General features: G+C 40.0%; 1 protein-coding gene across 9 annotated transcripts in view; it reads right to left on the bottom strand.

Moving 5' to 3' along the window:
- Window positions 1-12,953, bottom strand: part of LOC116390286 (discs large homolog 1-like protein) — a 95,140-nt gene that overhangs the window by 8,071 nt on the left and 74,116 nt on the right. For all 9 annotated transcript variants that reach the window (XM_031859787.1, XM_031859789.1, XM_031859788.1 and 6 more), the window contains 3 exons: window positions 10,157-10,271; window positions 5,314-5,496; window positions 2,258-2,321 (listed from right to left, as the gene is read on the bottom strand). In XM_031859787.1, coding sequence (XP_031715647.1) covers window positions 2,258-2,321; window positions 5,314-5,496; window positions 10,157-10,271 — 362 coding nt within the window. The remainder of the gene's footprint in view (window positions 1-2,257; window positions 2,322-5,313; window positions 5,497-10,156; window positions 10,272-12,953) is intronic.

The following is a 12,953-nucleotide window of genomic DNA, read 5'->3' as shown; positions in this document are numbered from 1 at the left end:
GAGAGAGAGAGAGAGAGAGAGAGAGAGAGAGAGAGAGAGAGAGAGAGCATTAGTCATCATACCGAAGATGATCATAACAGTATCTTGACTGAAGCACTATTTGAAATCTCACGGGCTTTCTGTTCCTCTCACACACAGTTTGAGCGAGCAAGACTAATTTGCAGTTTTTCTCAGAGCATGGAGCCAGGGGAAACAGCGTGTGTGATCATTTTTAATTATCAGCTCTTCACCGTGTAGAGTTGCTGATTGCAGATTCACGCAGTGTGAGAAAAAAAACAAGAGCGCGAGCTGACAACACAGTGATATCAATAGCCTGCGTTAGACTCGCGTGTCAGCTCTGATCATCACGCTGTGTGAAGTGTGATTAAAGTCTCGCTTCGACTTGGAGCTCAGACTGGAAACTTTCTAAGTCAGAACAATCAAAGTAACAACAAGCTAGTTTGTACATTTAATTAATAGTTAACCCGCCGACACTTTTGCCAGTAACAAGTGGTCTGGCTGTCACTGACCAAACACATTTGTGTCAGCTCATACACCTAGGAGTTGCTCAACTCATTCATTTGTTGATTCAACTGCAAAACAGTCAACTCTCACGTAAAAAGGATCAATAATTACAGACCAAAGCATATTGGTGAATATTAATGTGGTATTAGTGATGTGAGGTTTAGAGTAATCACAATATTTCCTAGTCAACAAAATCCCTCATGACTTACTGGTTGACTGATTTAATGAGTAGAAATAATCATTAACAATCAACAGCAACACCAGCAATTATATTTCTAAAACAGTTCTTTAAACAGCTACAGCTCATTCAGAATACTGAGGCTGCTACATTGGCTAAGGCTATTGTTTAAGAATGGTGTATCTGCATTGTCATTAGACCTTAGCTACATCTTACCATTTAATTTACATTTTTCTTATTTTATTATCTTTAAGTTGAAAAAAATGTAGTCTTTTTTATTGTTATATTATTCATCACTTATTTTATTGTATTTAATAAGTTGCTTAATTGTATTCTATTAAATTAGTCCAGTTTATATTTCACAATGTTTACTACTATTATTGTTATTGTAGCTTTTAATTATATTTCATCATTACATATTTGGTGAATCATGTGCATTGGTCTAAAATTGCTAAACTGTTAACTTGCTGAATTGTTTTTTGTCTTTTCAGTTATTTTCACCGCCCACTCCTGTTCCGTCTCACTTTTTGCTTGTCAGTCACCTGTGAAGCACTTAAAACAGCAATAACCTGCATACAATGTGCTGTATAAATAAAGTAGGATTGAGTGATTGATTTGATGTCTCTGCCAACGAATTCATAATAAAATATTGATTTAGTAACGCTCACTCTCTATGGAGCTTTAGCAATAGGTGGGTTCATATTGTACCGATGTCAGCTTGTTTCCAGAACACGGAGCAGCTTATGTGCTATACAATAACGCTGTCTTTCCTGTACCTAAAACCGATTTTCCATATACTATGTACCGGTTGTATTGCTTTCAATATATCATGGTCAAACTGATTCAATGTTTACTTTTCCATTTCTCTGAAATGTATTTATTGCTAATTCTACTTCTATAGTATTTTATTATATTCTATTTGTTAGTTGCTCTCTGGAGCTATAGGCATAAACAAATTCCACTACACGTTGTACTGTGTGTGATCATGTATGAGACAAAACATGTGTTTTGATTTGATTTAAGTGTCGCGTTCTCACATTGAGACAGCTTGAATGAGAAATGGTAGAAAGGTTTAACATCTCTGCGTGGAAGCATTGTTTGTAATCTATTAACAGCACAGATATGTATAATAAAGTGCGCAGGTGAAATATTAAATTAACATAAATTAACACAATGTCAAACCTCCTTCTGCACCTCGTTCAACAGCATCTCAACAAGTTCTCATTCGAGAATTCATCAGAGAACTGAAGCTCACAGAAAGCTGTTATTAAAAGTTTCACATGGTATTCATGATTTATGTTGTTATGTTGCTGTTTTTTAAGAATATTTGACCCACAAGGGAATAAGAGAAAACTCGGATTAAAAGGGTTTCATCTTTTTTAAGCAACAACCTTTAGTCGTACTGTTAAAGAGGAAAAAGAGGATGAGTATTTCTTCTGACTTCATCTGTCCTATTATTAGTTACTTATTTGAGTAATGAACCCCGTGCTGGTCAGTGCGCCAACACCACTGAGGATAAGACTCAAGTGACCTTTGTGAGGACCAAACATCGTTTTAAATTAGCTTTCTACTCACCGATCTGTCTTGAGACCTCATCACTCTGACCGTCTTTAACCTAGACCTCTCCTTTTTCTCTGCCCTGTGAGATGGAAAATAAAAACACTAAGAGAAATGCAAAGCGAGGACAGACATCAACACAAACATCAGAGATTGGATTTAAGCAAATACAAATAAATGGCGCAAATTTATATTTACTCCCCATCTACTCTGTTTGAATCTGTCATTTTTTTTCAGACAAAATCTGTTCTTTTGCACAGTAACAGTTATAGGGACGGCCTCCTGTCATTGGGACTTTCTTCAGGCATGTCAGACATTATTCATTGCTTCATTGTGAAACACGCCTACACAACAGTAATTGTTCACAGTAAAATAATGGGGGTTTAACCAGGCAAATGTGAACTCTTGATCCCCTTTCATGTCTGGAAGATTAAACCTGTTATCACAGAACATGTGATTAACGTCGTAAATTGAAAAAAGAAAAAAAAAGAAAACCGACATGGTTATATTTAGACAATAAAACTACTTGGTATGCTATCGTAAAACATAATCTTTTGTCTTAAAATAAGTATTATAAATTAGTTTGTAATATTATTTAAGTTACGGATGTAAATTAAAATAAGTCAGCGTTGATTATTGGTTTTATACTGGATATGAACAGCGGACTTCTGGGGGTAAGTTCTGTGTTTCTTTACCACACTCGTCCACCCAACCTCTACCTACACAGACAGGTCTATGATTAGAAATGTATTCGTGGTACAAAACAAATTTAATCCAACGTAATTGACAATGCAAGTTTCATTGTGATAACTTCAAATCTTCTCACATTCCAAAAAATAAACAAATGAAGTCAACATATAACGTTCCTTGTTCAAAAAGTAAATTAATAGCTTATCAGATTTAAAGTATTTTGGAACTATCTTGTCTATAAGCAGGATTTTTGAATAGTAGTAAGCGGTAGCTGATTCAATTTTGTGGACTTAATATCCAGATATTATATAACTTATTATGTAACTTGACCATAAAGAGATATCGTGTACCCTAATCTGAATGTGATTACAAATGAAAAGGGATCTTTCTTTGAAATTACATGATTGGAATGAAATTTGAATGCCAATGGTTATTTTAATTGAGAAGGAGATGAGAGGGGACATGAGGGGAGGGGAGGGGAGGGAGGAGGACGAGGAGCAGGTGAAACAGAAAGAGGAAGAGAAGAAGGAAGAGAGGAGGTGAGCAGAAAGAGGAAGAGAAGGAGGTGGAGATGAGAAACAGAGAAGCAGGGGAGACGAGGATAAGCAGGTGGAGGACATATAGTGGAGAGGAGGTGGAGGAGAGGGAGGGGCAATTACACGGTCTTCCTCAAATCGTGGCTCATTATTTCACTAATTAACATCACATATTAGACTTCATATCACACCAGCCTCTAACAATCAATGATTGATCAACATTATTCCACCACAGGTTTGAATCCTATAATATCTTGTATCTAATGCTTCCTCTTCTAATATCCAAACATCTGGTGTCCATAATCTAATATCTTCTTTCTTACTTTTTTTCAATAATAAGCAAAGTTCTATTAGCTTTATTTCTTGACTATACCTCAGTTCCTCCATTCATAAAGCACCAACCTCTATTCTAACACCTCCATCTATTAATACCCCACCGTCTACACCTCTGTGTGACAATCTCTACGTTCATCCCTCCCATGCTCCATTTGCTCACTCACACTCATCCTTGTTGCCTCTAATCCTCGCACTAACTAACACTTGCTCCATCCTCGTCACCTCTCCCCGTGTCATAGACGGACTAAATCTAAATCTGCTCTTCCCACCGGGGAAACTTATCAACATCTGTCTGTCACCTCCTCTGCTGGGAAACAAGGAGGAGGTGAGAGGAAGAAGTTTCCAGTTTACATTCAGCAGATTCTATATAATGATGTGTTATGAGCCAGCAGCAAAATGACACACCAGCGTAAACTAAAAGCAATTTGAAACTCTCCACCGCTGAGAGCTGCCCAGGATCAGAAAAGGAGGAGGATAGAAGGAGAGTAGAGGAGGGAAGGAGAAAAGCAGGGGCCGATGAAAAGAGAAGAAAGAAGAGGAGATGAGGAGAAGAGGACAAGATGAGATGTAGAGAAGATCAGGAACAGAAGAGGAGAAGGAGAAGAGGAAGAGAGAACAAGGAGGTGGAGGTGCAGGTGAAACAGAAAGGAGGAGGAGAAGGAGGAAGGGACGGGGAGGAGGACGAGAGGAGGAGATGAGGGGAGGAAGAGAGAAGAAGGATAAGAGTACAAAGAGAAGAAAAGGGGAGTAGAGGAGGGGTAGGAGGGAAGGAAAGGAGGAGGAGCAGGTCATAGAGAAAGAGGATGAGTAGATAACAATAATGCAGAGAGAGAAGGGGAAGAAAAGGATAGGAGGAAGAGGAAAGGAGGAGAGGACAAGGATGAGGAGATGAGATGAAGAGGAGAGGAGAAGACTACAATGAGCAGGGAGGAGGGGAGGAAAGAGGGAGGAGCAGGTGGAACAGAAATAAATATAAGAAAGAAGAGGAGGAGATGAGGAGAGGACAGGAGTAAAGGTGGGGGAAGAGTAGAGAAGCAGAAAAAGGAGAATGGAGAGAATGAGAGGAGTAAAAGAGGACAAGAGGAGGAAGAGGTGAGGAAAAGGATAGGAGGAAGAGGAGAGAAGGAGGAGGAGAGGACTAGGAGAAGGAGAAGAGGAGTTGGAAGGAGGATTAGGTGGAAGAGGGGAAGAGTAGGTGGAGATGAAGAGGAAGAGGAGACGAGGGGAGGGCATGAAGAGCAAATTGATTATGTGAATGGGGAGTGTGTACAGCATTGATGTTTGGCGTCTAGGCTCTGACCTTGTCTCTCCCTCGCCAGGTTCAGGACAGCAGGAAGTGGGGAACAATGACACTAACGTCTCTACTGGGAAATGCTGTATGTTGCAGTGAGAGTACTGTGCCATGTGAGCGTATAGGAACAGGGGCTCGAATCAACTGCCTAAACTAGCTCACAGACTTCAATCAATCAAAATCAACAGCCCACTCCCATCCCAAGCCCTTTGACCTCTGACCTCCTGCGGCTGGGTATGACTCCGACTTCAGGGCAGTTTGGAGGCGGGGGGCTGAGGTGACGGGCTGGCCACCACTCCTCTTCGCCAGCGCTGCTCACGTGGAGGACATCCCCGAAATGGAAAGGCAGGGCCTGATTGGGCGTGCTCAGGTCTGGCGCGCTTCCGTCGTAGTCGAACAATGCTCTGCAGACAGAAAGAGAAACAAACTATGTACAATACACATCGAGAAAAACACACCTTTAGTGTGACAATACAATCTGCTGGAGGGGACGGAAACAGACAATGTAGGGACATTGATGTTGAAATGCTCCTTATTTTGGTTTGTCCTAAATATGAACCCCCAGCACACCTTTTGCTGTTAGAAATGTCAAAATATTCATTAATTATTTTCCTTTTTCTAATTTAGAAAAAAAACATTGTCCTGATGCCTTTCACATTTCTCACAACTATTGATAACAACCTGACATCTATCATAAATACTAAAATAATAGAATAAACTGATAAAACAATACAGACAGACAGATCTGTATCAGCCAAAACAGCTGAGGGCCACTTTCCTACACTAATATTTTATGACGTTGTCTGTGTGTACATGCCTCTGTGTGTGTGTGTGTGTGTGCGCGCGTGCGTGCAGTTGTACACATCTGTCTGCGCGCATGTCACTCTGTTTGTGTGCTTTTGTGTGTGTCTGAACGGTGACCACAGAGTTCCAAACCAGTCCAGAGGGAAAAGACCTGGGAAAGTAGGCCAGCAGTATGTGTGTGTGTGTGTGTGCGCGTGTGTCCGTGTGTGCAAAGGAACTAGAGCTGAAATAACTGGCATCCCCTAAAGTCCCTCCTGCCTTCATCAATAAAACAGAACATAGACAGGGAAGGAGGAACGGAGAGAAAATCAGACAGAAGAGGTAGACACACAGAGTCTAACATCAGTACAAAAAACATAATCTCATGGTTTATTGATGTTAGATTAAAAGATGAGAAAAGGAAGACCTCCCCACGGACATTATATATTTAGCTGGCTGCTAAAACGTGACTTTATGATCTTTAAATCAGATGAAACAGGACCATCAGGCACCAAGTTCAGTTCATTATATTTTACAGGAATGTAATTTCTCAATAATTGCTTGAAAGTTTGCTTACAGGGTGACCTGTACTGGCCTCATCCCAGTGGGTGAGTTAACCTGTGGAAATATATCTATGGAAATGTGTAACCTTAACTATTATATTCACCCAAACTCTATTTCAGTATAACCTTTCTATAGCATTACTGTGTATATTGATGTATGTATGTGAAAGGTTACAAGAAATACTGTAAACATGAGGTGCAGTGTTGCATTTATATCGCTGGGACCACAGATATATTTATGAAAGGGCATGCTGTCAGGTGGAAGTGTTTAAATGATCCTCCTTTCCTTCATTATGTCACCAAGAGAGAAATATAAAGTACAGCAAGAAATAAGAGTTCTACAAATCCCAAAGGGATGTTTTAGCAAGCAGGTTACACTGATGGATCGTTTCTTATTAAGGCCACATGTAAATGTAACTCTAAATCAATTACCAGCTCTAAGTATTACAGTCGTTTTAATTCCTATGTGGGAGCCTCTGAAATCTCATTACTCGAGTGAAGGAACACAGTAATTACTGCAGAGTGTAACAGAAACACCTGATCATCTTTTACACCTTTTCCCAATTCAAACAACATAGTGCTGTTTTCTGCACAGCCAGCAGCCTTTAGTTCAAACTGCATTGTGGTTTTACTTTTCACCGAATACTCGTAAGATTACTGCATACATGCACTTTATTTCAGAATATGCAGGGTAATTGACTGGAATGTGAACGTATGATGTCTAATAAAAAAACAGGGAGTAAGTACATAGTACTTTAGAACCTTTAACATATACTGTATTTTTTATATTTACTGTTATCATACTAGAATTTGATCAAATCTAATATATTCTCAGAATAAAAGTCAGACCACATTCAAACAACTTACTCAAAAAAAAAAAGCCCCTGAGCAATTTGAAACCATAATATTCTGTTTCAAGAGGCAAATGTCCCGGAGCATTTTGTTTGCTTAAATGCTTGGGAATTGATATACGCACAAGAAAACTAGAGATATTGGTTTTATTTTACACCGGGTCTAAGCCTGCATACAGCTCTCGAACCTCAATCAATGCATCAATGTTCTTATATAAATCCAATGATCAAATCCTCATACAATATAATGACATGTCAGGTCAGTTTGCCCTTTGAACCTGTCTTTATATGCTTTGGTAGCCAAGAAATCCTAATAATGTTAAATGTGCAGCTGCATAAATGAAATCTATATTAAGAAAATATAAAGACATTCATTTATATTTGTCATTGAGAATATAATATACACTTTGAATGGGGATGGGACTTTATCATTACTTTGTCCCTGCCTTTCCAGTGAATCTTTGTGGTGTATAAGGACACGCTATCGAGCCATACAATGCGTTTAAAACAGGACATTAAGGGTGCAAAATAAGAAGGAGGGAGGACACACACACACACACACACACACACACACACACACACCTTTTACACAAAAGACAGTCATAGATGTCACCTTGCTTCAGTGACATTTCCTCTGGGAAAAGGTTAGTCTTCTTACCCATTATGCATATTCTGCTAACACCCCACTACACACACACACACACACACAACCTGTATGTACATGCATGAACACACACACAGCAGCCCACAGCACCAGACACCCCAAATCTGTCACGCACCAACAGCCTCACCGTGACCAATCAGTGGCCAGTCTGAGAGTTCCTTTTTTTAAATGTAAAGCTGATTGGCCATTTATGTGCAGTAACCAGCAACAGGGACTATCACGTGTGTGTGTGTGGGGGGGGGGGTGTACTACATTATTCTATATAACCTTGACATAATCCTTGCTTGATTTTAATAAGACTGGGAGGAATGTTGTCATTCATATTCATCATGTAAACTGATTAACTCACAGGCGATGTCATTATATGTTCCTATTAAATCTACGAGTATACAGTCAAGTGCAGCACGATCTGTTTGCAGCATGGCCCAAGAGATGCCGATGTAGGCCTCTGGACTGGATCTAATTAAACTTTCATTTTGTTTTGGTATGTGAACCTGCTGTTTTGGTGTTATACTATTGGCTGTTAAAGCAGATTCATATATAAAAAACGTTGTGTTTCTTCTATGTGATTGTGGTTATTATTTTCTGCAAAATATCAATCTGAAATCCACTGTAATGCATCTCAAAGTGCTTTTCAGCATATCACAACGATCAGTGTGTAAGCATGATAATGCAGAACTCTTCTGATTTAATCAAATGAGCAGTGGACAGAACGTTTCTCCTTACTTTTATCCAAAGTCAAGTAAAAACACACTTCATTTATGCTCATGATAGTCATGCCTATGGGTGACGGCAAGCAGCTGCAATGTCATGTTTCCACATCTTTTTCTATTAAATCTACACTTCACAAACAGGATCATTGGTTTTAATGGCGGGTATGCCAAATAGGTCATTCCAGGTTTTACAAAGCATTGTGGGTCCACTGGCATTCACTTTAACACACTCTAAGAAATGAATGTGAAAGCTTGGCCTCTATCTGCCTGTACAGAATCTGACCCCAGCGCTGCTCCGTGTGTGAGTCAGTCTGTGAGAGTAGTTCAAGGTGACTCTGTTCCAGCTGCTGATTTGCCCTTCCTTCCAGGCCACGAGCACACAGTTCAGGTCAGATGTTCCTTTCATGCCCAGTACTTGTCAGCTGTAGTTTCCTCTGTGCTTTGTATTTTTGGACCAGATATATAAACGATGTTGAATGTTTTGGTGCTCATTTCTCTAATCGAAGGTGATGTTGCACAAGAGTCAGTCACAATGTCAACAAAGAGCCAGTTAAGGGTTCATGGCTGAGACAATTCACAGTTTACTATTTCTTTCACAATATCCTCTGTCACAAACACATTGTCAACTATGGAGCGTCTACACAGATAATACAAACACGGATATAAGAAATAATATATTATTGTGTAACAATAAACCTCATTGACTATCTTTACAGCCCTGGTCTCATCTGAAATGGCACAATATCAAATAGTCAGAATTACTTTGATAATGACTCTTCATTTCAGTCACTTTTTTTTTAAATCCATGATTGAAATACATATCTAGAAAAACATTTTAATTTTAATTAAAATGACTGACAGAGACTGGGGCCGATATTTGCTCTTCGATAACTTGTTGAATCATCTTCAGTTGTAGCCTAACTGATACAACTCTAAAATGTTTCCCTGCCTCTTTAAAGCCTAACACGTGGATTTAATCATTAGTGTGATCATTAGAGCTACCGTCTTTGCTTTCCATTGTATTGATCTTCCAAGAGATCCATTGTGACTTATCTGGTCCCAGTGACCTCGCGGTTAATCAATATTTCAACTGCTGGGATTCTTGTGAAGAAAGGATCTTAAAATTGTAGCTGGATTAGGACTGACACTGCTTCTGGGCTCTGCAGAGGATGGACGGGGTGATTCAGAGAAGACTGAACAATCAGGACAGGCAAGGACAAGAGGACAGAGGAGCACACAAACACGCAGGAAACCGAGAGAGTTGACAGGCGATGGATGTGTTTGTGTTTTCGACAGTATTGCCAGAAAATCTAATTGTGATTTTAAAATGTGATAACCTCTTTTCCAGCATCTCAGACACACAAGACGTAGAGCAGACAGTTGAGATAAGGCCTTATAATAGTTGTGTCACTCTGAAGGACACGAGACAATCAGTCACCACTGACTGTTGTGTGTGTGTGTGTGTTTGTGTGTGTGTGTGTGTGTCTTACCTGACGTATAGTGTGCGTTTCTGTGTGGAGCGGAGCGACGTAGAGCTGGAGCTGACACTGCTGGTCATCATCTGTTCCCTCAGGTCATGGATCTTCGCCTCGAAACGACTGTACTCTACACCCACACACACACACACACACACACACACACACACACACACACACACACACACACACACACAAAATGAAGACAAACACTGTTAGACCTAGCAGAGCAGGCAACAGGTTTTAAAAATGAATGCTTACACAAACTACTGAAATATAGATAATCGAATTTACAAGCAACACGTTACTCCACGTTAGAAGCAGCTGAGCGACAGCGTTTTTTTTACGCTTCAATCATCTTTGCTCGGTAGTTCAGAAATCTCATTACGGTTCGATGATCAAAGAGAAGATCAGAGGCATGAACACACACAGCTTTAAGGGTGGCAGAGTGTTTATGCACTGTGTTAACCACATTTCCTACAAATGGCAGGAGTACAACAAGAACAAGATGCATTTTGAAATTGCAAGAAGTTTGTTTACCATGTTCAAGGGCAGAAGTGTTGGACTATCCTGCTTAGCTACAAACACTCGCACACACACATTACATTAACACACACCACACACACACACAAATTCATCGATATACAGACACAAGCACTGAGCTGTCAACTGATTCTCTACAGCCATAATCTAATAGTCTGTTTGATCTGCATATTAACTCCTGTTACATCAGACCCAGTCCATGTCAATGTCATCATAAACACACACACATCCACACACTCACTCACACACACACACGCACGCACACACACACACACACACGCACAGCCAGTTTGAGATACACCACTCCTCAATATCTGCGTTTACAAATCTCTTCACGCAGGATGTTTTGCTATTCATATATGCAGATATCAGAATGTATTTATTTTATTAGATAAATCCATCCAGCAGTGTCCAAGGAAATAACTGGTTTAGCCGGCTGAGAGAGAGAGCGAAGGGCCTTTTGTAGGTGGACCAGGTGTCACTGATTGGATAGGAGGTGTTAGTTGATTGGGAGCATCGTGAAACAAAGAAGGAAAGCCAAGTACACTGAACCCTACTTAGGTCACAACAGGCACGAACAGACCTTCAGTGGGGTCAACACTAGGCGTGTTTAAAATGCTGAACAAACCAAGATGTGGGCGGAGATTCAGAGGTCTGGAACAAGGCTATCAACTTTAGTCCAAACCATTTCCTTATTCCCTCCTTCATTGTTTTCTTCCCTCAAATAGTGAAATGTTTCGTTTCATAAGTCTACCATACTACAACAATTGGGCTTCAGTCTCTTTTCAACCGCGAGAATAACAATGATTTAAAAGTGAGTTTTTTTTGTGGGAAAGAACTGACACAAAACTGTAAAGCCATGTGACTCGGGCAAAATGTGTCAAACATGTCAAACAGGCGAGTCTGCAATGAACACAAGCTGCACATTATACATGCACACTGAGTTCATACTGTGACGTTCAAGCAGCTCAGCAGCGGTGTGACTGAGCATCATTGGTGCAGGAGTTACTAGTTAGCTCGCTCATATTTGCTCATTGGCTGTAATGTATTTAACTTAATGGAAACACAAAGCTGGAATCAAAACAAACAAACAAACACAGCAACCACAATACTGCTACCTAAACATGTCAATGCATTTGTTTTCCTCAAACCTGTGCAAATTCAAATTTCCCCAGTGCATTTGCTGATGTTTTACACAAATAGAGCAATGGATTTTCAAACAGCACTTTCAGCCTTAATTGCCAGGAACGACTGTATCCCCATCTCACTTGAATGACAAGTAGTACATTGCGAGGGAGCAACCAGTTGGCCAATCAGCGGAAAGTGCAATGGTTTGCTCACACACTCAGCAAAGAAGCCCTGTGCTTCAGTATCCTCCTGCTACATGCTGCAAAAACCCTTTAGTTTCTGACCCATTTCTTTTTCTAGTGGTCATAAAAATGTCATTGTGCCTCTTTAATTATAAATGTACATTATTTATGGAAATTCACAAAGAGGGAAAACAAATGAAAGATGTGCTCTCTAATGTGCATTCATGGCTTTTTAGGGTGTTAGTCTTCTTTCAGCAGGAAAAGTAAAAACATAAACTTATATCCAGGCAATTGCTGTCTCAAAATGTCAATCAATTGAGATATTCTTGATTCAGAGCGGCTGAACAAACAGCAGATAAGTGTGAAGTAAATCTTTGATGACTCTGCTTTAGTCTCCTTAGCACCACACAGCTTCCCAGAAACCTCTGAACTAACACACGGATGACAACGCCGCTGGCAATAAGCCTGCAAAAGCCCTTCTGAAGGATGTCCCTGTCTGCGTGTGTGTGTGTGTGTGAACCATTACTGTGGACTATAGAATCTAATTAACCCTGAGTAATTCAATCATACTTGAGGTACACTACACACACACAAACACACACCTACACACAGATACACACACACATATCTAGAACCTGCAGTATCTCCTGACTTTTCCTGTTTTTCTCCCTATTTCTGTGTTCATTTCCTTGTTTACATCTCTACTAACACGCTCAGCATCTGAACACTGTCAGAAACCAGCCCACAACACCCAGATCTCAGCTCTGATTTCCCCCAAAGCGTTCATTAATCTGACACATTGAAGCTCACTGACACAAACAACTAAACTGTATTAAAACGGCTCCAACACACACACACTTCTGAAATCACTATTCAGAGTAACAAGTTCCTCACGCTTTTGTTTTTTTTACTTCTATGCGGTTTCAAACAACACATTGATGTTCTGGAAAAAAATAACT

Source organism: Anarrhichthys ocellatus, unplaced genomic scaffold, assembly GCF_004355925.1.
Source record: "Anarrhichthys ocellatus isolate YVR2014 unplaced genomic scaffold, GSC_Weel_1.0 scaffold22, whole genome shotgun sequence".
In the NCBI taxonomy this organism is placed as follows: domain Eukaryota; kingdom Metazoa; phylum Chordata; class Actinopteri; order Perciformes; family Anarhichadidae; genus Anarrhichthys; species Anarrhichthys ocellatus.
Note: the sequence above shows the minus strand (reverse complement) of the source record. Positions and strands in the feature narration are given on the sequence as shown.